The 25,155-nt window shown below is 64.4% G+C and overlaps 3 protein-coding genes across 9 annotated transcripts; 1 reads left to right on the top strand and 2 right to left on the bottom strand.

Moving 5' to 3' along the window:
* The first annotated feature begins 3,040 nt into the window (after positions 1-3,040).
* On the top strand, positions 3,041-4,986 carry CLIC3 (chloride intracellular channel 3). The gene is made up of 6 exons (XM_037036602.1): positions 3,041-3,103; positions 3,893-4,002; positions 4,086-4,211; positions 4,366-4,472; positions 4,553-4,728; positions 4,828-4,986. The coding sequence occupies exons 1-6, from the start codon at positions 3,068-3,070 to the stop codon at positions 4,984-4,986; spliced, it is 714 nt and encodes a 237-aa protein (XP_036892497.1). The 5' UTR covers positions 3,041-3,067.
* A 112-nt stretch (positions 4,987-5,098) lies between these two features.
* On the bottom strand, positions 5,099-7,375 carry PAXX (PAXX non-homologous end joining factor). Of its 5 annotated transcripts, none has more exons than XM_037036607.1 (7): positions 7,071-7,375; positions 6,928-6,992; positions 6,633-6,682; positions 6,363-6,553; positions 6,217-6,285; positions 5,954-6,038; positions 5,099-5,854 (listed from the first exon to the last, which is right to left on the bottom strand). In XM_037036607.1, the coding sequence occupies exons 1-7, from the start codon at positions 7,202-7,204 to the stop codon at positions 5,852-5,854; spliced, it is 597 nt and encodes a 198-aa protein (XP_036892502.1). In that variant the 5' UTR covers positions 7,205-7,375; the 3' UTR covers positions 5,099-5,851. The 5 variants fall into 5 exon arrangements, with proteins under 5 accessions (XP_036892502.1, XP_036892500.1, XP_036892503.1 ...); XM_037036605.1 differs by having other exon boundaries at positions 6,932-6,992; XM_037036608.1 differs by having other exon boundaries at positions 6,363-6,548; positions 6,932-6,992.
* A 7,220-nt stretch (positions 7,376-14,595) lies between these two features.
* PTGDS (prostaglandin D2 synthase) lies at positions 14,596-17,751 on the bottom strand. Of its 3 annotated transcripts, none has more exons than XM_037036612.1 (7): positions 17,543-17,751; positions 16,575-16,714; positions 16,404-16,480; positions 15,796-15,912; positions 15,562-15,663; positions 15,010-15,035; positions 14,596-14,780 (listed from the first exon to the last, which is right to left on the bottom strand). In XM_037036612.1, the coding sequence occupies exons 1-6, from the start codon at positions 17,654-17,656 to the stop codon at positions 15,010-15,012; spliced, it is 576 nt and encodes a 191-aa protein (XP_036892507.1). In that variant the 5' UTR covers positions 17,657-17,751; the 3' UTR covers positions 14,596-14,780. The 3 variants fall into 3 exon arrangements, with proteins under 3 accessions (XP_036892507.1, XP_036892506.1, XP_036892505.1); XM_037036611.1 differs by having other exon boundaries at positions 14,596-14,745; XM_037036610.1 differs by having other exon boundaries at positions 14,596-14,741.
* Between the last annotated feature and the right edge of the window lie 7,404 nt (positions 17,752-25,155).

Genomic DNA, 25,155 nt, shown 5'->3' with positions numbered 1-25,155 from the left:
TTTCACCCAGGTGGGGGCTGCAAAGCGGTGCCTCCCTGCTGACCCCTCCTTTCCGTATTTACCAGCAGCCATTTTCTCTCAAAGAGCTCCTCCGCTTTTAGAAATAATCGCTGTGGACTTTGTGGGTTTTTAAAAATACGTGCTTGTCTGTTACTGTCATCTTTAAAAAAAGATTTTATTTCTTAGAGGAGAAGAGAGGGAGAGAAACATCGATGTGTGATTGCCTCTCACACGCCCCCTACTGGGGACCTGGCCTGCAACCCAGACAGGTGTCCTGACTAGGAATTGAACCAGTGACCCTTTGGTTCGCAGGCCGGTGCTCAGTCCACTGAGTCACAGCACCTGGGGCCTTTATTGTCACCTTAAAAAAGTTTTATTGTGGTCAAATATTCAAAATACTGTTTCAACTGTTTGTACAATTTCATCATATATGATGTTCAAAAGGCCCCGGATTCGGCTAGTGGGAGCCCCTCCCCAGCGGCTTCTCATCCCTTTGACGTGTCCCCCTTTTTGAATGTAGCACCACCTCACTTGCAACAATCTCCAGGCCTGCTTTGACCCCCCACACACACACCCCGCCCCGGCCTGGATTCAGCCATTTCTCCAAGGGGCTATGGTTCCCTTAAGCAGGGGTCCCTGTTGGAGCCCCCGGTGTGGGCCCTGGATGTGCTCACTGTTGCAGGGCTCACTCCTCCCCCGCCCTCTCCGAGGGCAGAGCTCAGAAGTCCCCATCCAGGTTCCTGCTAAGACCCCCGCACGGCCCGCGTCCCCTCCCTGCCCCTGGACAAGCCTGTCTCTCTGCAGAGCAGCTTTGGCAACCTCACTGGGGGGCCACAGACAGGGCTCAGGCCAGGGGTTTCTGCACGGGGAAGGGCTGGGCCAGCAGCTAAGGGCCCTGGTGGCCAACGCTCAGGACTGCTCCGGGGATGGGCGAGGGAGGATCAGAGACACCCTCGCGGCCCTGGTGGGTCGTGGGTGCTGCCATCAGGTTCGGTGACCGTGAGTTGCTGGTCTCACCTCTTTAAAATAGTCACTCTGTAGAGCTGGTGAAAAAGCAAATGGTCAGATAGATGAGGCTCCCTCGCTGGTGGCGGTACCCGTCGAAGGTCACCTGTAGGTGGCTCCTCCACCCTTCCCACACATATGCAGGCACGGGCTCAGGGTGACAAGGACAGACCCTCATGCTTCACATGTCCCAGTTTCTGGAGTTTCCCCCCCATGTGCACTGGGCCCCTGGGGCTCACAAAAGGGAACACTCCCCCTCCTCCAGCCTGAAGGCCAAGAGTCCAAGATTGGGGTGTCGGCAGCACTGGTCCCTGAGGCCGGGGGGCCCATTCCTGCTCTGCTGGTGAGGCCGGCCGTTTCCGGCATCTTGGTTCCTTGGCTCCCCCCAGACCTCGGCCCCCACCTGTACACAGCGTTCGCCCTGGGAACGCATCTGTGTCCACACTCCCCATTTTAATGAGGCCGGTCCTGACCTCACGCAACTTCATCACACCTTTAAAGAACCCTCACCCCATCTCCAAATACGATCCCATTGCAAGGTGCTGGCAGCTGGGACTTCAACACATGGATTTGGGGGACAGTGCTCAGCTCGTGACACCATGACCCCCCCGACCGCTGAGACAGGCCAGGACTGCCCACACCCCCGTGGGTGCACACCGTGTATGCATCCCAAGGACGCCTCCAGGCCAGATCTCGAGGCTGCCGGCACCATGACCTGGACTGTGCTGCTTGCCCCACACCATTGCCAAGAATGCAACCCCACGGCCCAGCCCGGGGCAGCCACAGCCTTGTTCTGGTTTGTTTCTTGCAGGAAGTGGGTGGTGAGGCATGCTCTCGCATGGCTCACTAGCTTTTTTGCAGACGTCTAAGGGTTTTCTCACACACTGGACGTGTGGTGAGGAGGCAGGTGCGCAGGGCCCTGGAGCCTTCTCCAGGACAGCAGTTTGTAGGGGGGAAGGGGCGCAGGAACCAAGTGGGGCAAGCCCCCCTTTTATGCAGGAGCCCCTGCAATCCCAGCGGGTGGAGGGGAGTCCGGCGTCGCACTCCAGTCTGTCCCGGTCAGCCCCAGGCTGGCAGAGTGGCCTCTGCTTGGGAGCCCTGACGGGGTCTGGGAAGGTGCCCTCAGACCTGGTCCCAGGAGAGACCTGGGAAGCCAGACAGATCCTTCTCTCTGCCACTGGGTGGCGCTGAACTCCTGTGGGCCCCTCCCTTGGGGTACCCCTGCGGCTGCCCCCCCACTGGTGGTTGGGAGAGGTGGCAAGCCGCCCTTTCCGGGTGGGCAGGTGCACACCTGTGGGCTGGCAGGCTCCCAGACCTCCCCTGGCCTTCCGGCTGAGGGCAGTGTGGGCTGACCCCACAGGTCAGAAGGTTATGGTTTCAAACTGCCCCCTGGTTCCTCCTTTGAAAGGTTAAGAGCAGGAAGAATCTTGCCCTGAGCCCCTTGGGAGGGGCCAGGGGTGTGGGGTGCACTGGGTGGACACCCGGGCCAGGCGGGTCTCCCAGGGGCAAGTCTGGAATGCAGGCCCTGCCCTGGGCAGGGGCCTCTGCCTGACAGAGCTCAGTCAGTGGGAGAGGGTGCCCCTCCCAAGTGGTGGCTTATCAGTCTTGTCCTTTCCTGGTAGGCAGATGGGGAAACTGAGGCAGAGGCCAAGCTATGCATTTCTCCCACATGCCACTCCCCAGCTTCCTGGACCACATGCCCCGCCAGACCCCGGGATGTCCACCTCGGGAGGGCAGGGGTGCTCCTGCGGGTGTGACTGAATCCAGAGCTGCTCCTCCCAGGCTGAGGCCCCTCTCCCCCAGCCTCCAGTCCACGGCTCAGGCCTCCATCCCACTGCGCCCCCCCCACCACCACAGGAGGCTCGGGGCCCCAGCTTTCCTCAGGCGGCAGGCCCTTCCACTCAGGCCCTCCATGGTCACACCCTCCTGCTGGGGCACAGCCCCACCAGCCTGATCCTTCCTCTTAGGTGACTCCCGGGGCGGGCCCTGGGCTGGGGAGGGCGGGTGCCCAGGGAGCTTTAAAGAGCCCCAGGTCCCTGCCCTACCCGCTGCAGCTCCCGCCATGGCTGAGACGGCCAAGCTCCAGCTGTTCGTCAAGGTGCCGGGCCAGCTAGGCTGGGGGGGGTGCCTTGGGGAGGGGGTTCTCTGTGGGGCTCCACTTTCTGGGGTGGCTCAAGGGTGGGGTATCGTCTGTGGCAGGACCCCGGCAGCCTTAAAGAGGCTGGGTGAAGTGGGGTCAGCCTGGGGGGAGAAGGGCCAAGGGGTCACCCTCCAAAGGAGCAGGGACGGCCCTGTCCCCCACTCAGCCTGGGCCCCTGGGCCCAGCCCAGCTGTCTGGAGAAAAAGCCCCTCCGTGGGGAGGCACCAGCCAGGCAGCAAGTGTGGCTGGGGTCAGTGCGGCAGGGAGGTGCTGAACCTGCCAGCCCCGTGGGGGTCCAGGCCTGGGGAGCCCCTCCCCACCTTTGGGGAGCGGGGCAACTAGTGCTGTGCCCTCCATGCCCATCTGGCGTGTGAATCACTGAGAAAGCAGCTCCCTCGGCGCACCCCACCACTGAGCCCGGCCCGGGCTGCCTGGAGCCAGGGCTCTGGCCCCTGCCCAGGCTCTCCAGATAAGGGTTGAAGGGCCAGGCCCCGAGCCAGGGTCCCACTCCATGCTGGGTACCGGCCCTCAGTTGCCAGGCTTCCAGCAGCTCTGAGTTCCTCCCCAGCCTTCAGGGACCAAGTCAAGGGCCCTCACCGGCCACTCGCCAAGGCCGTGCCCATCTGAGTCGGAGCCCTGGCACAACACCAGCCTCTTGGCAGTGGGAGGCCAGGAGCCACCCAGTCGGGTGGCAGGATTCCTGGGTCCGCTCCCGGCCCTGACACCCCTCAACCCCACCCACCCCAGGCGAGCGAGGACGGTGAGAGTGTGGGGCACTGCCCTTCCTGCCAGAGGCTCTTCATGATCCTGCTCCTCAAGGGTGTGCCCTTCACCCTCACCACAGTGGATACACGCAGGTGAGCCCCCTGCCCCCAAGGGAACATTTTCAGGCCTCTGGCCCACCCCCAGAGCCACGACCTCCCCTCCCTCACGGCCACAGGTCCCTGGATGTGCTGAAGGACTTCGCACCCGGCTCGCAGCTGCCCATCCTGCTCTATGATGGCGAGGCCAAGACAGACACGCTGCAGATCGAGGAGTTTCTGGAGGAGACACTGGGCCCCCCTGAGTGAGAGCCTGGGCACAGCAGCAGAAGCAAAGACCAGGGTCCAGGGAGAACACCCCCAGGGCAGAGCCCAGAGAGGGCACTGTGGGGCTGTCGGGGATCGTGCCCTCGGGCAAGAGTCTGACCCACTGTTCCCTCCTACTCGCCCCCACCCCAGATTTCCCAGCCTGACGCCCTGCTACAGAGAGTCCACCATGGCGGGCAATGATGTCTTTCACAAGTTCTCCACATTCATCAAGAACCCAGTGCCCACGCAGGACGATGGTGACGAGGGTGGGAAGTCGCGGCGAGGGTGGGGGAGTTGTGTTCCAGTTCCAGTCCTCAACAGCCCCCACCCCCGCCAGCCCTGTACCACCTGCTGCTGCGCGCCCTCTCCAAGCTGGACAGCTACCTGCGCGCGCCCCTGGAACACGAACTGGTCCGGGAGCCACAGCTGCGGGAGTCACGCCGCCGTTTCCTGGACGGCGACCAGCTCACACTGGCTGACTGCGGCCTGCTGCCCAAGCTCTACATAGTGGACGTAAGTGCGGGCCTGCGCGCAGGTGGCGGGAGGGTGCAGGTGGGCGGGGCATGCCCTGGAAGAGACCCTGATACGCCTTCTCCCCTTGCCCACCCGCAGACTGTGTGCGCACACTTCCGCCAGGCGCCCATTCCAGACCAGCTGCGCGGCATCCGCCGCTACCTGGACAGTGCGCTGCAGGAGAAAGAGTTCAAGTACACGTGTCCACACAGCTCCGAGATCCTGGCGGCCTACCGGCCCGTCGTACACCCCCGCTAGTGCCCCCGCCTCTGCTGCCGCCTCTGCGCACTAGTCTGCAGCCCCTTAAAGCCATCTCCCGTGAGCATGTCCGCACATCCCAGGGACCAGAGGGCCCGATTTTTGGCACCCATAAGCCCCCACTATGGCCTGCTGTTCCAGATGACAGCCCAGAATGACGCGGCAGAAAGGCTGGTGGGTGGGGCACAGCCCCTCCCCCGATTCGTCAGGGATGACAGGGACTGGATAGGGCTCCCAAACCAGTCAGGCCAGGGTGCAGCGTTGGGATGGCCAGAGAGGGTGGGGAGCAGAGCCCAGCCTGGGCAATTCAGGGCTCCAAGCCAGTGGGTGGGGTGGCCCACATTCCTCAGCCCCACCCCAGCTGGCAGGCCCCCCCATCTCCTGCAGGACCCCCTGTGTGTATGGTATGGGGTGGTCGAGGCCATGTCCTGCTTTGTGGGGGTCTAGAAGGGGTGTGCACCCCATGGGGTGGGAGGGTCCCAGCCCTAGGAGCCCGGACCCTGCCCTGCATGGCCCTCTCGGCCCCCAGGCTGGTTGGAAGAGCCTGGTAGCGCCTCCCCAGGGATCCAGGGCCTGGCACCTCTGTTACGTCCTGTGGCCACACACCCAGATTGCAGTGGGTGGGGGACGCCTGACCTCTCCCCCAGCCAGCCCCCCGGGAGCCACAGGCTGGCCATGCCCTCTGCCTGAGAAATACATTTATTTGATAAGGAAGGAGCTCAGAGAAGCAGGCTTGGCCTGGCTGGGCGGCAGGACGGGCGACGTGGGGCCTTGGCTGCCCCCTCTCAGAGGCAAGCTCCTGGCAGGGTCACACTTTTTGCGGCACGGTCAGAGGTCATCAAAATCTACACCACTGGCTTGTTTCTTACTGGGAGAAAAAAGGAGGTGACGTTATGGAGGTATGGAGGGATGGGCAGAGTCCAGGGCTGGACCCTGGGCACAGGAGGGATGGGTGGAGGGTGGGCACCTCTTGAAGCCAGGGTTGATGAGGGACTCGCCAGGACATCGCCTCCTGATCCCAGGTCCAGGGCAGCTTCTCTGAGAATCTGGATCTGGGGGGGGGCAGGATGGGGGATGGGTGCCCTTGAATGCAGTAGGCTCCCAGGGCCACAGCCACCTCGACACGTAGACAGAGCCCCTCCCTGGAGCTTGAGGCTTATTATGGGGAAACTGAGTCAAAGCAGACCGAGCACAGCGCCAACCCAAGTCAGTCACAGGCGGGAGGGCTACCTGGTAGGAACTGCTGAGGCCCCACTGGCCGAGGGCTCTTCCTGGGGCTGGCGGCCATCTCTTCCACAGCTGGGGGGAAAGCCAGGCATGAAGGCACGGGCAGGGGGGCCCCGGGGAGGCTGCAGGTACCCACTCCCCGAGCCTACATGCCAGCTGCTGCTCCAAGCTGCACACGCGCTCTGCCAGGCCCAGGGTCAGTGCCTGCAGCCTGGGGGCCGCCTCTGGGCCTGGCACTTTGGAGAGCTCGAAGTCCAGTGTGGAGGGCCCCCCAGACAGGGTCAGGGATGCTGCATCCTCCTGAGGAGTGAAAGTCACAGCTTGCTGCTTGAAGACTGCCCTGGGAAAGAAGGGGTGCTGAGTGCTGTGGCCAGACCCACCGGCCCCAGACCTACCCTTCCTACCTGCTCAGGGCTCACCTGAACCGGGGAGTGACGTCCTCCGCCGCACTCAGGCCAAAATGGGCTTTCTACGGGGCACGGGGGCTGGTCACCCTCTCGCCTTGATCCTAGAACCAGTGGCGACACCCCAAACCTGCCCGACCTAGTACCACCCGGGACCCCAAGCCAATCTTAGGCTACAACTACAGAGCCCAGGGGAGGGTGCCCAGCCCCCTCTCGGGAAGTCCCAGACAGCCCCCTTCCATCCCACGCGTGGTCCGCCCTGCAGGCATGGGGTGCTGGGGCTGCTGGGCCCGCCTGGGAGCCCCGTTACCCACGAGGGCCGCCAGGCCTTCCGGCGTAAAGCAGGTGCTCCAGAGCTGCGCGGCGTCCGTCACACTGCGGGGGAGGGGCTGTCAGGCGGCCCCGCCCACAGAGCTGCCCGCGCCCCCTGCGCCCCGCGGACCCGTCACTCACTAGAGGTTGAAGCCGCCTTGGCCACTAGCCCCAGCTGCCTTCTCCTCCTCGCAGTAGCATATGAAGCGCGGGGGCCCGGGGCCCGGCGGCAACGTGCAGAGAGGCGGTGGTAGCGGTGGCGGCGGTGGAACCATGGTTCTTCTGACAGCCGCGGGGCCGACTAGAGGCGGCCACCGCTGAGGGACCAGGGCGCCTGCGCTAGTCGGCCGTTGCCGGAACCGGGGGCGGGGCCTACACCTGTGGGCGGGTCCTGGGGCGGGCGCCAAGCCGACGGGGCCTGCGATGGGCGGGGCTTAGCGCCCCGGCCAGGCCCGAAAGACCGTAGACTCGCCCCTGGCTGACGGAGCCGAGCAGGCAGAGCTTAGGGCGGGGGCGGTGCTAGGAGGGCGGTGCTTAGTCACGGGGCGGTGCCTAGGGCCAGGGTTAAGTCACGGGGTGGGATCTGAGTCGCTAGGGGTGGGGCTCCCGGGATGGGCGGGCTGAGCACCCCCACCCCGGCAAAAAGCGTGGTCCGGGCTCCAGTCCTGTTTTCGGGCTTTACTCTCCTGCACGCCTGCCATCCCCACTGAGCCCCGGGTTCCCGCCTTCGCGTGCAGATCCCTGCCCTGTGCCCAACCCTGTGCCACTTCGCCCCTTGCTGGTCCCAGTGGCCTCTCCCTGGCCTCCCCACCCAGTCTCTCACCCTCGCCTTTAGATACAAACGCAAAGCTTCCTAACGCTGAACAAGTCAAAATACGAAAGTGAATAAACTATGGCAACCAGGCAGAAAGCTCCCTTCACTCACTCGTCCATTCCTTCCTGTGCCTCTGTGATCCCGGCCTGGAGCACACTTTGACCGCCTTCTGAGATCCAGTAGGTGGACAAATAAACGCAGGAAACAGGAAACTCTTAGGTAGTGCCAAGTGCCCTCTGAGCTGGAGGAAGAGCAGGTGGAGCACCCAGGGTAGGGGGATCCCAGGCGGAGGGGCAGCTCCGCGGAAGTCCCACAGTGGGCTTTGCAAGATGACCAGGGTGAGCACGTGGTGGCGATAGGGATGGGGCCAGGTGATGGGTAGGCCAGGCTAACATATCTCTAGTCTGTCTTCAGCCAGGCCAGTCTCATCTCCCACTTCCTGGTTCACAGCCTTCATTCCCCGGGAGCGACTCTGCCACTGGGCCTTTGCTTGTGCTGCCGCTGCCTTTCCCCAGGCTCACACACTTGCTTCAGGTCTCTACTCAGAAGCCACCTTCTCAGCAAGGCCTCCCCTAGTCACTTTATATGAAACGTCAGGGTGCTGCCCAACACCTCACGTCCTGTTTTATTCACCTTTCCCCACACATGCCACGGCGTGAAGTACATTCTGGGGGGCTGACGGGCCCCAGCCTGTAAGATGGCCCCCAGCTATTCCATTCCCAACTTGTGTTTGCGCCTTTGTGGACCCCTCCCCAGAGCGTGGATCGCACTGAGCAACCTGCTTCGAGCCAACAGAATAGGGCAGAAGTGAGGGCCAGTCACTTCTTCCTCCTCCTTGAGTTGCTCCCCATGACGTGCGGCAGCCCTGCGGAGACACCCATGGGGCGAAGGACCAAGGCCTGCCAAAAGCAGTGAGGGGCAGAACTCAGCCCCCTCCCAGCTGAGCCTGGGTCAGCGTCTCAGCTGCAGTCTCGTGCCAGGGGACCCAGGTCGCCAGGCCCAGACTCTTGACCCCAGAAACGGGGAGGTAGCACCTGCCTGCCATTTTCAGTTGCCAAGTGTTGGGGTAGTTTGTGCCTGAGCAGTGGAGGACTAACGCATTTTTGTCCTGTTGATTGCCCAGTTCTGTCTTATTCGCCACTGTGTCCTTGGTGCTTAAACAGCACCTGGCACGTAGAGATTTTCAGTTGGTGCTGTGGGACGTTTGCAGGGTGGGAAGGTTGAAGCAGGGGCCAGGGGAGGCACGCCTGATTTGTGTGTGAAGCCCCACTGAGCACCGGGAGGAGAGGGAGCCGGCTGCTGAGTCCCTGGGGGCAGAGCTGATGGGGGCTGGGAGGGGCTCTGAGGGAGGTGCAGAGGGGGAATGCCCTTCCTGAGGCCATGGGTCTGGGCCGGGTACGGGAGCACTAGGGGTCCCCTGCTGTGTCCTGTCATCTCTTTGGTGTGGCTGGGTGTCTGATGGAGACAGTGAAGGCTGCTGAGCACGGAAGACTGTCTAGTGGGAGGAGCCGGTCCAGAGATGTGGCCGTGGAGCCACCAGCCCCAGGACCAGCTTCAACCTTAACCCTCCAGGCCCAGCACCCGGGGCCTCAGTAGGACGTGGTAGGCGGCAGGCACCACGACCCCTAGGGGTGTTGGGGCCTGGCCTTCCAAACCTGTGAGTTAGTGTGTATGGAAAAGGGTTTGTGCGGAAGCGGTTCAGCGACAGATCTTGAGGGGGAGATCGTCCTGTGCTATCTGGATGGGCCCTGGATGTCATCATAAGAGAGGCAGAGGGGACTTCACCAAGCAGGGGAGAAGCCGTGTGGCCCCGGGGCAGCGGCTGAGTGGAGTGAGAAGCTCCGGCCAAGGACAGCGGCGGCCACCAGAAGATGGAAAAGCCACGGAGGGTCCTCTGCTGGGGCCTCTGGTGGGAGCTGGGCCCTGCTGCCGGCTCGAACACAGCCCGGGGAGACCAGCTTGGGCTCCCGGCCTCCAAAACGGCACGAGAATAGATGTGTGTTTCAAGCCACCAAGTTTCTAACAAATTGTCACAGCGGCCACAGGAAACTAAGGCAAGGCCTGCCACAAACGTTGGTTCCAAAACATGACAAGAACACTGCAAAATCTAAATTCCAGAAAATTATGCAGAAATCTAGGAAATGTAACAAAACCTGTCTTCAAGTCCTCAGGCCTTCCACAGACCCTTCCACAGACCCCGATACTGTGTGATGGGACTGCGGGTACAGCTCAGAGCAGGGTTGTAGGTAGGTGGGGCCTCAAAGACGGAGGAGGAGAGGGTCCAGGAGGTCTCCGGGCAGCCTGGGCGCCTGGCCAGTGTGTGAGGGAGGGAAGGGCAGACGGGCATGGGGCATGGCGCGCTGAGCAGCAGAGCAGAGTAAAGGGTACTGTGGAGCAGCTAGAGAGGTCGGAGGGCAGCTGGAGCTGGGGGTCCCAGAAGTCTAAGGAAGGACCACATGGGTGGTATTTGAGCAAAAGAGTTCAGAGGCGTGGAGAGAGCCAGTGGAGTGTAGAACTGCGAGAACATGCCAAACAGGGGCAGCTCGTGCAAAGGCCCTGAGGCGGGCATGAGGCTGGCATGCTCAAGAGTCCTGAGGAGGTCAGTACAGGGAAGTAGGCAGTGGGGTCAGAGCAGGGCCGAACAGGGAGGGGCTTGCTGCCACCCAAGGACTTTGGCCTTTATTTTCCGTGACACGGGACCCACTGGGGGCAGTTGGGAGCACAGGAGGCATGAGCTGAGAGGTCTTGCACACACATCTGGGGGCTGCTGGGTGGAGCACTGGTGGGGGACTGCCCCCAGGAGGCCAGAGCAGGGTAGTTCAGGGCGAGACTAGCAGGGGGCGGATCCGCAAGTCCTGCGGCGGCAGGGGGTGGGGCCTGTGGGGCTGCACTACCCCAGCAGGGAGTCTCCCTCCGGGGAAGGGTGTCTAAGAGGCCATGGAGAGCAACCTGCGTCTCCCCACTCCAGATCCTTCCCAGGGGAGGAGGAAGGGACCAGTGAGCAGGGGAAAGCAGGGGACCCGAGCCCTGGGCGGTGCGGGGAGCCCAGTGGCAAGTCGTCCTGTGCCCACTGCCAGGACCCCAGGCCTCCCCACCTCTCTGCCTTGACCCCCTGCTGTGGCCTCGCGGCCCCTTCTGCCCCTTCTTCTCTGGACTCAGGTGGAAACTGAGTTACAGCTGACAGATCAATCGATGGGTTTCTCACCTGGAGCTCACGCGGCATCTCTCAGCAGACGCCTTGGCGAGGCGAGCCCATGGCACCTGTCCAAGGGCGGGATGGTGCGCCCACCGGTCACAGGTGTGTGTGGGCGCCCCCACCCGCCAGGGCTTTCATTGTGGGCTGGTGTCAGGCGGGAACAAAAGTATAGCCAGCCACCTCCCAGATGAGACAATTGTCAACATTTTGGTATATTTGCATCCAGTATTACTTTTTTCTGAACTATTTACAGATTGCTGTCCTAAAAGAAAAGTCAGTTATTCTAGAGGAAATGGGTTTATTTGGGAACCATAAAGAATTGTACTTTGAGACACACAATATACGGCGAAACCACCCGCGAGTCCGGGGAACAAAGGAGAGGGGCCTTCACTGGCCGCGGAAAGGGGGAGCTCGGCGGGGCTGCTACACGCAGCGCCCCCTGGGGGAGGCTGCGCGGTCCGAAAGAGCGGCTTTTCGTTGGCTGGCCGTGTTGTGACGGCCTCTCATTGGCTGAGCTGTTGCCAGGCGATGGGAAAACCTTCCACCTGCTGGGGTAGTAACTTAGAGAAAACACCAGTTAGAGATGCAGGCGGATCTCCCCGGTTGGGGTGACTGACGCGTAGTAGGGGGTGAGAGCTCCCCCTGCCGGCTGTTCCCGCTGCCGTCCTGGTTGTGGTTTCCATTATCAATTTTCAGGAGATCTTTCAGCATTTTGTCCTCCAATTCTTCAGGCTGCCCTGGCTGGTGTAGCTCAGTGGATTGAGCGTGGGCCGGCGAACCCCACGATCGCGGTTTGATTCCCAGTCAGGGCACATGCCTGGGTTGCGGGCCAGTTCCCCGCAGGGGACTCACGAGAGGCAACCATACATTGATATTTCTCTCCTTGTCTCCTTCCCTTCCTCTCTAAAGATAAATAAATAAAATCTTTAAAAAAAATTCTTCAGGCTGTGTCTGAAGAATAGCGACGTTGTCGTCCCTAAGCACAAAGGCAGGACAGAGTTGTGTACCCCTGCTTTCCCCCCGCCCCCCGCCATCCTGTGCAGGGAGGGCCTGGCTCTGAGTTCCCACGGGGAGCACTGGGCAGTGGTGGGCAGTCAGGTGAGACGTGGGGGGCCTGGAAGGGGCTCCCCAGACGGAAGAGGCCCGGATGTCTTCCTTCCTGCTGCGGTTTGGGAGGACCCGAGGGCGGAGCCAGCCGCTGCACCCATGGGAGGCCCAGCACGCCCTTGGTGTGGGGTCCTGCACAGTAGCCACTGCGATCTTCAACGGATGCACACAGGCCTGGAGGGTGGGGTGAGAGCAGCAGCCCCTGTCCCAGCACCCCAGGTCCACAGGGGCCCAGGGAAGTCCCTGCAACCCTCCATCCCGGTGTGGAGCAGAGCCTCAGCCCTTCCCACCCCTGACACCCCTGCAGGGGCTGGCAGAGCAGGGCCTCGCCCGGCCAGGGGCCCTGGAACTGGCCTTGGAGGGGCGACCCTTCGGGACCCTCTCCAGGTAGGTCCTGTGCTGCCCCTAGTCCCAGCCACCCGGCCCCTCGGTCCTATCCCCCTTGACTCCCCCTGACAAGAAACCGTTGGCTCTGGAGGTTGTTTATTGAGCTGAGAGGCCCGAGAGGCGGTTCTCTCCGGGAGCGGGGAGCGCTGTGCACAGAGGTGGGGCGGGGTGCGCTGCCGAGAACCCCGCGCCCCCCCCACCCCAGCTGCAGGCCTCCCTGCAGGCAGGGCAGCAGGTGCACAGGATGGGTGGTGCCCTCTCTCCTCCCCGTGGTCCCACTCCATCCTGCCCCACAGCTGCCTTCTGCCCCACCTTGCTTCTATGGTGTCAGCCCTCTCACCCCCAAGATGGAACACCCCCACAGCGTGGTCCTTTGGCCAGGAGGGGCCTCCCTGGGTCAGCAGGGTACACAGCGCTGCACCATCTGGAGCCTGGGAGGGGCATCCTGGAGCCCCCCCCCACCCCCCTGCTAACTCACCTGGGAGAAGGCACCAGCACACTGGTCTGTGGTGAAGAGTGGGGCCTGAGAAGCCCCCAGGGTCCCCTCCCCTATGGCAGAGTCCCCCCAACCCTCCGCTGCACAGCCCGGCCTCCCTGCCTGCGACCTGACCCCCTGGCCCTGACAGGCCCGAATGGGGCCTGGAGTGCCTGCTCCAGGAGCCCGGGGTGGGACAGGAGCGCTGCTCACCTGACCTGGGCAGCAGGGCGCCCTGGCCAGGGTTCCGGCCCACCTGGGGCGCCAGCAGCTGCACCTTCTGGGAGCCTGCAGGAAACAGCTCTGGGGGGTGCAGGCTGGGGGGCTGGTGAGCAGAGGGAGCAGGGCGGGGTAGGGGGAGGTGGAAGAGGGGCTGGGGGTAAGGGGGTGGGCAGGGAGGGTGGCCAGGAGGGAGGGGTGAGGAGGATCCCAAGGAGACACTGACTCCTGCCCTGGGGTCAGAACTTGCTGAACAGGGCCCTGGCTGGTGCGGCTCAGTGGACTGAACACCGGCCTGGGACCTGGTTTGACTCCCAGTCAGGACACACGCTTGGGTTGTGGGCCAAGTCCCCAGTAGGGGGCACACGAGAGGAAACTACACACTGAGGTTTCTCTCCGCTTTCTCTTCCTTCCCCTCTCAGAATAAACAAATAAAACCTTTAAAAAAAAAAAGAACTTGCTGGAATGTGCACGAGGTCAACACTCCAGCCAGGTGGTGACGGGCCGTCAGCAGCCCCTCCTTGGGCGAGCTGCCCACCTACCCACCATGAGCCGCAGCAGACGGCCCCAACACCCCTCTTCCGAGTCTGGAAGCTCAGCACCAAGAGGTGTGTGTTATTGGCAGACACCACCTGGCTGATTTGGGTCTGGGCCACGGCTTCAGGAGCGAGAGCCACTGAGCCCAGGGTCCCTGGTCTGGGATGCCAGTCCCCCATTCAGCACAGCTGCAGGGCCCCACCCTGCCCCCACTCAGGGAGCCCTGTCCACTGCCTGCTGACCTCTGCCTCTGGCTGCTGCCCCCACCCCCTTTGCTGAACGGCGTGCCCGAGGCAGCTGAGGAGCCTGCTGGTCTCCCCCGCCCACCTGCCCCCAGTGGGATGGGGCAGGGGCACTGGGGCTCCGCCAACCCCCGTCCCCATACAGGCTGAGCTGGGTCAGGGAAGGTGTGGTCAGGGCTGGGCTGCTTCTGGCCCTCCAGCCGTTCTGCCCCACGATGCCCTGGGGCTGCCGGCCTGCTCGCCAGAGGGACCTGCTGAGTCAGGCTGGAGGCCAGGCTTCACCCTGCAGAGGCGCAGGGACCTTGGGCCTCCGGAAGCCAAAGTGGGAGGTGGCTGTCTCCAGCCCACTTGGTCCGTCTGTTCCCGCAGGAGGAGAAAGGCCCACACCCCAGCCCTGTTCTTCCTGATCCCTGGTCTGATCTCCATCCGACCCTGGGGTGGTTACCCTGCACCTGCAAACCGCCCCGACCCTCGGCCTCGGGTGGCTGGGGGTGAGAGGCCAGCTGCTGCAGCCAGGGGGCCTCCTCCTACCTGTCCCGACGGCTAACCCAGCCCGCCTCCCCCACCCCAGCTTGTCCTCCCAGGTGTGGAGCAGAGAGGGTGGGGAAGCCGAGGACCCAGGAGCCGGTCAGAGGAGGCCCAGGGTGGCGACGGGTGGCGACTACAGGACAGACAGACAGGAGCCAGGCTGCTGACTTGCTTCAGGGCTTTATTCTCAGAGGCAGGACAGAGCCAAGTGGGAGGAGGGGTGGCCGGTGGAGCCAGGGCTGGGGTCTCGAGGGCCTTGGAGGACAGCAGAGCAGAACAGGGCGGCCAGGTCCCGAGGGCGGACCACCTGGCTGAGAGAGCAGGACCTGCAGGTGGAGAAGGCGGCCTACCCCCTGCCCCGCCCCGCCCAGTCATGCCCTGACATTTCTCAGCAAAGGGCACCAGCCTCCCCTGACCTCCGAGCCCATGCCGTCCAGCCTCCAGCTCCTCCTCCCCAGCTGCCTCGCTGAACCCCTGAGGAGCCCCTGCCCCCTTGGACCGGCCCCTGTCTGCCTCGGCTTCCTTGCATGGTGGAGTGGGGACTGCTGGGTGAGGCCCGCCCACGGCCCACTCACCTACTGGTGTCCTTCCATGCACTTATCTGCCAAGAAAGAAGTGGGGATGGTTGGCACCCCGGGCCAGGGCCACCGCCCCCACCGGCAGCCCTGGGGAGTCGGCTGCCCCTCAAAACTGTGAATCTGACTTTCCTCCCCACCCCACCCCCCAGCTCCAGCTGCTGCAGACAGAGGGGTGCTGCCCCCACTGCTCTCAGAGCAGGCCGCCCGCCCCCAGGTCCATGCCCTAGAGGCCCGCCTCTGTTCCCTTGGGCACCTGCCCCCCACCAGGCTGGGGACCCCCATGTCCTGGCGGCTGGCTGGGGACCTGGCTCACATGTGGGGTGCTTGGTGAATCTGGGGAGGGGTTTCCCGGAGAAGGAGCCTCTCCCCTGCCCCTGTGGGGCGCAGGCCGAGCTCATGCGGACAGACTGCCCCCCACTCTGGAAGCCCCGCTGCTGGTCAGTGGGCGGTCTGGCCAGATAAACTCAGGACCCTTGGCCTCCCCTGAACCAGGAGACTGTCTGCCTCAAATCTCTGCCCCTGCCCCCTGCCAGCGCTCAGCACCCTCACCGGTTTGGGGCAGGAAGACAATGGTGTCCTCTGTGAAGCCCTGGGCCTTGGCGAAGGCGGCGAATTTCTCCTTCACTTCCTCCCTGGGGGTCTGGGTCCGGCCTGGGCAGGAAGAAAAAGCAGGTGTGGGGTGGGGGGTGGTCTCTGCTCTGTGCCCCTACCCGCTGGGGCAGCCTCACCCATGCCCACACCCCAAGGCCGGGCCCTGGGTGCCCGGCAGGGGTGGGCACCTACTGTAGAGAGTGGCTATGTGGAAGTCCTGGCCGGGGCCCTTGGTACTCTCGGTGTGCAGCAGGGCGTACTCAACGTAATCCGTCTCCACCACCCGCACGTCATTCACGCTGCCCCAGTCTGCAAGCCCACGAGACAGCCACAGTCGGGACCCCCAGACCTCTGGCCTCGGGAGGGGGCGCCCTCTGAGGGTGGGCTGCCTTCCCTGCCCCTCCCCGACTCAGGCAGCTGGGCAGCCCACCGCTTCCTGCCTGCACAGCCTGCCAGGTGGGGGCCGGCACACACACAGGCTCAGAAAACTAAGGGTTCTTGGTGCTGCCACCGCCCGTTCGGTTGGCCAGGAAGAGGAAAGGTGCCCCCGTGGGGAAGCCCTATGTGCAGGTGCCTCTCCCCGCCCAGCAGGGAGGGGACAGCAAAGGACTGAAGACCTTCCATCCAGGCGCAGGGAGGGGCCCAGCAGGAGACGGCCCCAGAGTGGACCCCTGGTCCCCCCACACCTGAGCGTGTGCCACCAGACCCGAGGACTCTCGTGGGGCGGCCATCCCCCTGCTCGCCCGCCAGGGGGTGCTGCCCAGAGCGGGACCCAGGCCTCCCAGGAGGGCCCCACTCACGCTGGCTGGTGTAGCTGTAGCAGCCCGGGGGGCCCACTGGCTGCAGCAGCAGAGTCCGGGTCTCACACTGGTCCTTCCTGTGGGCAGGTCACCTTTGGGTCAGGACAAGGCCCGGGGGTCCCTAGATCGCACCCACGGGCGGGGAGCTCTCAGCCCACCCCGCGGTCCCACCTCAGGAAGGTGATGGTGAGGTTAAGTCCGCCATCCTCGGTCGGGGCCACCAGCGATGTGCACATGGGCAGAGGTGCCTTCTTCTCTCGGATCCAGCTTGCGTTGGAGGCGAGGCCCGCGGTGAACCAGCGACCCAGAAACTGCAGGAGAAGGCCCCTGCCGAGTTGGCCAGGACCCTCTCTGACCGATCGACCCGGTTGGGCGTCCTGTCTCCAGCCCGCCCCCGCCCCCGCCCCGCTGGAGGCCTGCGGCGCTCCATGCCGCTCCTACCCAGGGCAGGTCGGGTCCCACCTTCGCCCAGCTCGGGGGCCAGCCCGTCGGTAGAGCGGGCGGCAGGGGGCGCCCGCGCCCGGTTTCCGAGGGGCTGGGGCGAGCGCAGCTGACTGCTGTCCGGGGCTAGGTCTTTGAAACGAGGCTCAGGGAAGGGGCACAGAGGGTGGGGCGGAAGGACCAGACCCCCTGCATCCGCGCGCAGCCCCTGAGCGTGCGCTGTGTGTGTGCAGGGCGCAGACCCGCACGCACTCAGTTTTCTGTGGCCAGCCGGTGCGCCATCCTCGTGCGTCACCCCCGTGCGCTATGGATGTGCACCGACCCCTTGCGCCACTTCCGTCCGCTTGCTCGCACCCGGGGGCGTGTCCCAGGATCGGTCCTGGGACCCAGGGGTGGATGTGTGCCCGTTCTCTGCCAGCGTCAGGAGTCCGGAGGGGTGACTGCTCGGGTGGAGTCCGGAGGGGTGACTGCTCGCGTAGGCGCGCAGGTGCACTGGGCGCGCACTCGCAAAGGTGCTTCCCTGCGAGTCAGGATACCCACCGCCTCTCTCGGGTGGGGAACTGCCGTGGCCCCAGGGGCGGCCTCGGCCGCTCAGCCTTCACTCAGCTACGCGCTTCTAGGGAGACAGCTCTGGGGGCAGAGCTCCTTCCCCTGGCAGCCCTGTCCAGCCTCAAGGACCGGGCGGGGGAGCATCTCACCTTGTCCTGTTGGAAGTTGGGCTGCAGGGAAACCTGGGCCTCGGCCCGGGTCTGCAGGACCCCCAGGACCCCCAGCAGGACCAGCCCCATCCACAGTGTGCGCAGAGCGGCCATGCTCCCGGAGCAGGCGTCCCAGGCCTGGCACCAGCAGTGTGGGCAGAGAGAGGGAGGCGGGCAGGACAAGCAGGAGCCGCAGGGGAGACCCCTATTTATGGGCCTGGCTTGGCCCCCACCCAGGGCACAAGGACAGCCCGCCGGAGGCTCCTGACAGCAGGGTGGGGAGGAGGCCCGTGGGATGCAGCTGCAGCCTCGCCCCCTTACAGGGCTGCTTATGTAAGAGGCTGTGACCAGTGGGGCTGGGCCCGGACACAGTGCGGGGTTGGGACAGGGCAGGCAGCGGCCGCTCAAGGCCGGCCCCTTTTCCAGAGCCAGGAACCCGGACCCCCACCCGCACCCCCGCAGCCCAGAGGGGTCGTGGCCTTGGTGCTGCCCTGCCTCTGGGGCTCCCCTCCCACCTGGGTCAGGGGCCCACCCCCATGATCCCAATCGTCATTCCCTCCCCAATTCGATGATTCTGGGTGCAGACGCCAGGCCCCACCTGGATCGTGTGAGCCTGGGGGTGACCGGAAACTCGAGCTGAGGTGCAGAAACCAGACCTGTGCGTAAGGTGGCGCCCAAGGGCCAGGAGTACCGGGCACAGCCCCAAGAGCACCTGAGGGGGCGTGCCCACCTTGCAGAAAGGGCTGCCTCCACCCAGAGGCCTCCCTGAGTTGGTGGCCTGTCTCTGAGGTCCTGGACTTGATCAAAGCTGGCAAGTGTCAGCGGGCGTCTCTGCTTCCGCCTGAGTCCACTTCAGGGGGCTGGGCCCGAAGCACCGGGAGGGCCTCGGCAGGGCGTGGCATCCGGTGGGAGCGGCCTGGGCTTGGACTTGGGAGGCGCCAGGTTGCAGAAGGAGTCCCTTTGTTGGTGGGGGCAGGGACTGGTGGTCCCCAGACACAGGCCCAGCCCATTGTGGGGGGGGGGGTGGGGGCACAGGCTTCTGTCCCAGGGCCTGGCACCTTCTGCCTGGACATTGGGTTCTTGTTCTTGGCAGCACAGGCTTCTGGCCTTGGAATGGCCCCAAGGCCATCAGGAAATGGTCTGCAGGGAGGCGTGGGAGCGGGACAGCTCCCTGAAGGGGACCAGCATGGGCCCTGCTGCCTGCCCAGTGGAGGCAGGAGTGGGGGCACCAGGCCTACGGGGCGGATGAGGCCAGAGCCGCTGGCACTGCAGCCCCGATGGGCACCCTGGCCCTGGCTGGGACCCTGCTGTGGGCCAGGTGTGTCCTGGTGGGACTGGGAGCCCTTCCCAGGGCTCGGAGCTCACAACTGCCGGTGCAGGCGAAGGAGAGAATGGGGCTTTCTGCGGGAAAGGGCAGGGGCCGGGGTGAGGGGCTGCTGGTGGTGGCAGCGTCCTCCCTGCAGGCAGAGGCTCTGGGCCCCTGGCACCTGGAGAGGTGGAGGAGGAGCTCCCGGCCCCCAGCCCAGGCTCCTCCCCAAAGAGCGAGGGCACTGTGGGTGGGGCAGGGCTGCACACCCCCTTCAGGGGGGACCCCCGCTGGCTCAGCACCCACCTGCCGTGCTGTCCAGGCTGTGCGGAAGGCCACGGGAAGCAGCTCCAGCCCAGTGGACACAGCGCCTGCCCTGAGGGGCAGCAGGGTTGCGGTCACAGCTCAGGCCACCCAGGAGGATTCTGGCTCTCCAGCCCCACCCTGCCCATGACGACAGGGCCCCTCACCTTTCCAGTGCAACTCAGATGGACCCAGTCTTACCTCCGGGCCACGGACCCTGCTCAGACCCCCCAGGGCTGCCACTGGGGTGGCCTCGGCACCCCCTGCCCTGCCCAGGTGGCAAGACCCCTCTTTTCCTGTAGGTTCCCCTCCGTATTCCCCCGGGTGACTCGCCCTCTGAAGTTCCAGTCTGCTACACTGGGGATTCCCCTAGCCCACCCTCCCGCCCCATCCCTGGCAGGAAACAGAGCTCCCCAAACCTCCTCTGTTCCTCACTCCCCAAGTCCACCCAGTGGTCGGAGCAGCTCTTTTTTTTAAGACTTTATTTATTTATTTTTAGAGAAAGAGGAAGGAAGGGAGAGAGGGAGAGAAACATCAGTGCGGTTGCCTCTAGCGTGCCCCCTACTGGGGACGTGGCCTGCAACCCAAGCATGTGCCCTGACTGGGAACTGAACCGGCGACCCTTTGGTTCACAGGCAAGCGCTTAGCTCACTGAGCCACACCAGCCAGAGACAGAGCCAGCGACTCTGGTGGGCCCCACTTCAGCACCCCGGCCCTGTGCTGGACCAGCCACGCCTGCGCTGGCCTCCCAAGGGGCACCCACAGTTGGCTAAAGGAGCAGCCCCCTGCAGCCCCTGCACCCAGCACCGCTGCTACCCTTTCAGGCTGGTTGGCTCCTCCAAGGCTGAGCATGGACACCGCCTCCAGGAAGCCCTCTGCGCAGGTCCAGGTGGGGTTCCAAGGGCATCCGGTGTCCCTCCCGCTGCAGGACAGCTCTGGCCTTTCCTTTTTGCTTGACAAGGACCGTGTCCCCTGTGAGCGCCGGAAACCTGGGTTGGATGAAGAACGTGTGGGTGCTGGAACGTCTCTAGGAGGCTGCCGTCCTTCTTCCTAAACATGCTCCCTGCCAGGCAGAGGCGGGGCCGCTGGAACCAGAGGTGGGAGTAGGGGCTCGGTGCTTGGCCTGCCGTTGGCAGCAGCCAGAGCCACCAGGCAGGGACAGGGTGGCCCTGGGCCAGTGGACGGCCTCTCTGAGCCTCAGCTTCCCTGTCTGTGCAGAGAGGATGTCCTCACCCCACGAGGACGCATGGGGACGAGGAGGCCCTGTCCTTGGGAACCTCTCTGTGGCGATGGGGGGCTCCTGCTGCTCCTGTGTGCAAGGCTGCAGGGAGCCCTGGGCTGAGGTGGGGTTGGTTGGAGGCCTGGCCCAGCCACAGAGGGGCCAGGGCACGGTTTCAGGGCCCAGGAAGTGGGTGCCAGGCAGCAGCCCCTGAGAGCCCTATTTATGGGCACACCGGGCCCGGCCCCCCAGGGTTGGCGACACCTCTCACCAGGCGCAGGCAGGGCTGGGCTGCCCCAGTAGCTGTTCCGAGACTCCTGCCCGCCCTCCCCACCCCAGGGGCCGTGCCAGACACAGGCCCGGGGTGGAGCTGGGCTTCCCTAGAGACCCTCTGCAGCTTGGCCCTGTGAGTGGTCAGCGGGCCAAGCCGAGCCAGCTCTGCCGCCGGGCTGGGGCCCCTGCTCAACCCAGTGAGGAGGGTGGGTGGGTGCTGGATGCTGGGGGTGGCACGGCCCCTCTTGGCACCCGAAGAGGGCAGAGGGGCTGGGCCTCAGTGCCCCCCCCCGGCCTCATAGGGATGCACAGGTGGACGGCTGAGGGCGGACGTCCCTGGCCCCAGAGGACAGGGTGCCTGCTCTGAACCCCTGAGTGGGGTGCTGGCCTCTGAGGAGCCCCATGCAAGGCCCAGTGCAGAGAGAGACCCCCAAGAGGCTGGCCTGGGAGTACCCCCTTAGGGTGGCCCCTGCCTCAGGCCCAGGCAGCAGCCGGGTGGCTCTGGCTGTTGCTGGCTGGGTGCCCCAGGGGCCTGGTGGGCAGAGGCCCAAGCCGGCCTCGTGAGCTGAGGCTGCAGTTTCCTTGGAGCTGGGTCTCGTGGCCGGTGGCAGTGGCAGCCTCCGGTGGGGAGGGCTGGGGCCGGAAGGTGGCCACAGGCCTGCTGCTCTGGAGCCTGGGCTGCGGGGAGTTGGCTTCAGCCTGGATGGGCCATCCGGACCGCCCCCTCCCCACCTCTGGCCGGCTGGGTTGCTGGTCAGCCCAGGGCGCAGGCTCTGCTTGACCTCAGCCTGGGGGTTGAGGTCGGAGGGGAGTGACAGGTCCCAGCCCCCATGCAGCGTCTCACAGAGGTGGTGGGGCTTCTGGGCCTGCAGCCGCCTCTGCCACGACCAGTCTGGAGCTGGGGTTCCTGAGTGGGGTTAACGGGAGATGAAGAAAAGACACAACACAGACAGTTTAAGGACAAGGTGGGACACTGTCCTCTGAGGGAGAGACAATGAGCCACGAACGCGGTCTCCGTGTTTGTTTTATGGGGGCTGGTTAGACGAGGCTCAGGGACGTTTGGCAAACTCAGAGAGATGCTGCAGTTGCAGACCGTCCCCTTCCCGGGCTGCCTAACGGGCACGTGTGTCCCCTGCAATAGTCACAGCGCACCCAGCTGAAGCTCGCGGTTCTGTCTCCCGTTCGATCTGGCGGGCCCGGCTGTGCGCGGACCTCCTGCACCGCCCTCCACAGCCTCTCCACCTGGGGGCCCTCTGCTGGCCTGGACGAGCCCCACGGTGACTTCCCGACCCCTCCCTACTTGCTGCTTGGCGATCAGGCCCCCCGCAGCCTGCAGGAGGGGGCTCTGGGGGACCCTGAGCAGGTGGGCGAGGCAGCCCCACCCCAAGATGCTCCACGGCAGGTGTCGGAGAGACTGGCTGGCGAACTCCCAAAGGACTTTAAGTAGGGAGGGATTAGGGAGAAGCTGCTGGGGTATTCTTCAGAGTCCCCGAAGACGCCGTCCCCTCCCCAGCCTGCAGGGCCACGCCAGGTGTCCGGCAGCAAACCGGAAGCAGCACGGCTGTGCCCCAGGTGGGGGTGCTGAGTCTGCAGCAGGAGGCCCCGGACTGCAGGGGCCCCCCACGTGCTCGTCGTCCACACGCCACCCAGACCCCCATGGGACAGCAGCCCCACCTCGGGCGCCCATGCAGCACCCACTCCACAGAGGTGGGGGGCCTCTGGCAAGCTGGGCACCCTCCATATTCGGCCCGTCAGGCTGGCCCAGCAAGGCATCTGCAGGGTCTCCTGGGCCCAGCAGGGGAAGCTGGGCCACCTCTCTGGCTAGGCCCGGGGTCCTGTGTCCTTGGCCCAAGCGCACTTGGAGATGGGCACCCCAGCCTTTCATCCTGGGTTTGGGATGGCCCTTCGGCAGAATGGGCACTGTGGGGCAGGGGTGCTGGGCTGCTGGGGCTGGCAGGGGGTGCCTGGGTCACCAGCCTCCACCTGGCACCCCAGGAGGCCCTCCGGGGCCTCCCCACACTCCGTGCTCCCCAGGCCCATGGCTGTCGCTGCTGGATGCCATTGGCAGTGGCCCTGTGTGAGGACAGGTCCAGCTCTGTGGCCTGGGAGCCGGGGCCAGGCCAGGCCCAGGGGGGTGCCCAGCCTGCAGGGGTGAAGTGAGGACCCATGTGGCCCAAGCCAGGAGCCCGGAGGTCTGGGAACCACTGCCCACCCTGTGGGCCATCCGGAGGCCATGGTGCCTCCTCCTGGCACCAGGTGTTTATTCTGACGGGGACAGACGTGGCCTCAGGGGACAGGGCAGTGAGGGCAGGGTCAGCCAGGGCCAGGCCAGGCTCCCGAGGGGTGCGCACCTTCAGCAGGAGAGGAGGCCGGCCAGCCCACTGGAGAGTGGGTGGGGAACAGAGGAGGGGGACAGGACCTGGGAGACAGCCCCCACAGAAAGAGGGAGACCAAGAGGGGCAGGGGCCGGGCCTGGGGCCTGTTTGCAGGGCCTCTGCCCCCTGGTGCCTGCCCTGCCTCCAACCCGAGGTCTTAGGAAACCCGGTGGCCCTATTACTAATTTCTTTTTTTTTTTAAGATTTTATTTATTTATCTTTAGAGAGGAAAGAAGAGAGAAGGAGAGAAACATCGATGTATGGTTGCCTCTCGTGAGTCCCCTGCTGGGAACTGGCCTGCAACCCAGGCCTGTGCCCCGACTGGGAATCGAACCGTTATAGTGTGGTTCGCAGGCCCGCGCTCAATCCACTGAGCCTATTACTAATTTCTTTAAAAATTATTCATTTTTTAGATTTTGTTTATTTTTATTTTTAGAGAGGGGAAGGGAGACAGAGAGGGAGAGAAACATCAATGCGTGGTTGCCTCTCGTGCGCCCCCTACTGGGGACCTGGCCCGCAACCCAGGCACACAGTGGGACAGGGAATGAAACTGGTGACCTTATGGTTCCGGGGACAGCACCCAACCCACTGAGCCACACCAACCTGGGCTCCCCTATTACTATTATCTTTAAATTTTATTTTCATTTACAGTTGATGTTACAATTTTGTGTCAGTTTAGAGTCCTCAGGACACTCCTGCCTGTCACCGCATGCTGCCACCACAATCCCATCGACTGTGCTCCCTGCGTGGTGGCCACGTCCCTGTGGCTGTTCTGCACCTGCCACCGTATGCTTCCCAGTCCCCTCGCTTTCCGCCCAGTGCCTGGAGGCCCCCATCCTCTGCGTCTGTGAGTCTGTCTGTGTGCCATTGTGCATTCGGTTGGTTTCTTAGGTCCTGCCAGGAGGTGGGGCCGCAAGGTGTCTGTCCTTCTCCATCTGACACAGGGTCCCTGCACGCTGTCACAGATGGTGAGACTTCACCCTGGTGGCTGAGCCACACTCCGCTGCGGTCAGTGAGTGTCCCCCGGGCCTGGCTCACCTGCCACACGAATGACTGGGTGTTGCCATGTGTCAGCTGAATGCCACACCTCACTGACTGCCTCGCCTTTTATCCAAGCCCTTTCCTTGCCCAGGGCCCCGCCCAGGACCCACAGGGCGGCTCGTCCCCCGCACCGCTCCAGGCTGGGACAGGTTCTCAGCCTCCTGTTTCCCGTGGCCAGACGTCTCTCTTTGACAAGGAAGCCCGAAGGTGGTGGCTGCACGGGGCCTCTGGTGTGCCCATCGGTCCCCACCAGCACCAAGGACAGAAGGCTTTCAAGACGAGCCACTTCTAGGAAGTCACTTTGGTGCATGGCCAGGACTAGCCACCAAGGAAGCTGGAGTGGCCGTCCCTACCCAGAGTGGCCCTGCTGCCTGCTCACAGTCAGGGCTCAGGCATGTCCAGCAGGGAGTCCCCAAGCCCCCACCCCACCTGCGACCCCCTCACCTGCACCCTCCCCACTGCCATCTGGTCCTCGGCGGCCCCTCCTGAATCCCTGAACATTGTCCATGTGACAGGGACAAGGGTGGCGCCAGGGGGTGCCAGTTCCCCTCTCCAGAGAGAAAGGGCAGGTCTGGTCCTGGAGCCTGGAGGTCATTCCCTGTCCACTGTCCGGTGGCTGACTGCTCCAGGCCGCCCACAGCCCCGTTGCCCCCGGGCCAGAGGTGGGGCAGGAGCCAGGCTTTTCCTGGGACAGCTCTCCACCTGGCCTCTGAGCATTGTGGGAGGGGGTAGCAGGCTCGGATCTGGGCCGGCTGGTAGCTGGAGAGATTTGGGAAAAGATGGTGTGGGCACCTGGCAATGAGCCGACGGCCTTGAGCAGCCGTCCTGCCCAGGCCGGGCCAGACACAGGAGAAGAGCGTCGCCAGGTGGTGATGTGGGGGATTCACCGAGTGGCTCCAAGATTTGGCCAGGGATGACTCAGAAGGGGCCTTCCATCCCGGCACTGGCAGCCGCCCTGTCCACTCCTCCCGGGGAAGGACCAGGCCAGTGAGGGGGCAAGGGGAGCCATGGGCATGGCCGTCGCAGGACCAGGGGACACAGAGGGCCGCAGGCCCCGGAGCCCTGAGCTGCAGACGGAGGTGGGTGTCGGGGGCGA

This window comes from Sturnira hondurensis, unplaced genomic scaffold, assembly GCF_014824575.4.
Source record: "Sturnira hondurensis isolate 20B ecotype Veracruz unplaced genomic scaffold, ASM1482457v3 Scaffold0022908, whole genome shotgun sequence".
Lineage (NCBI taxonomy): Eukaryota > Metazoa > Chordata > Mammalia > Chiroptera > Phyllostomidae > Sturnira > Sturnira hondurensis.
Note: the sequence above shows the minus strand (reverse complement) of the source record. Positions and strands in the feature narration are given on the sequence as shown.

Excerpts from the sequence above, each read along its gene's own strand:
- CLIC3 (XM_037036602.1), top strand. The coding sequence starts at position 3,068 with ATGGCTGAGACGGCCAAGCTCCAGCTGTTCGTCAAG. Across the intron at positions 3,104-3,892 it reads AGCTCCAGCTGTTCGTCAAG|GCGAGCGAGGACGGTGAGAG; the intron begins GTGCCGGGCCAG and ends CACCCACCCCAG. Across the intron at positions 4,729-4,827 it reads CCAAGCTCTACATAGTGGAC|ACTGTGTGCGCACACTTCCG; the intron begins GTAAGTGCGGGC and ends GCCCACCCGCAG.
- PAXX (XM_037036605.1), bottom strand. The coding sequence starts at position 7,204 with ATGGTTCCACCGCCGCCACCGCTACCACCGCCTCTCTGCACGTTGCCG. Across the intron at positions 6,993-7,070 it reads CAAGGCGGCTTCAACCTCTA|TGTGACGGACGCCGCGCAGC; the intron begins GTGAGTGACGGG and ends CCTCCCCCGCAG. Across the intron at positions 6,039-6,216 it reads GCCTCAGCAGTTCCTACCAG|ATCCAGATTCTCAGAGAAGC; the intron begins GTAGCCCTCCCG and ends GCCCCCCCCCAG.
- PTGDS (XM_037036612.1), bottom strand. The coding sequence starts at position 17,656 with ATGGCCGCTCTGCGCACACTGTGGATGGGGCTGGTCCTGCTGGGGGTC. Across the intron at positions 16,481-16,574 it reads CTCACCATCACCTTCCTGAG|GAAGGACCAGTGTGAGACCC; the intron begins GTGGGACCGCGG and ends ACCTGCCCACAG. Across the intron at positions 15,913-16,403 it reads CTACAGCTACACCAGCCAGC|ACTGGGGCAGCGTGAATGAC; the intron begins GTGAGTGGGGCC and ends GTGGGCTTGCAG.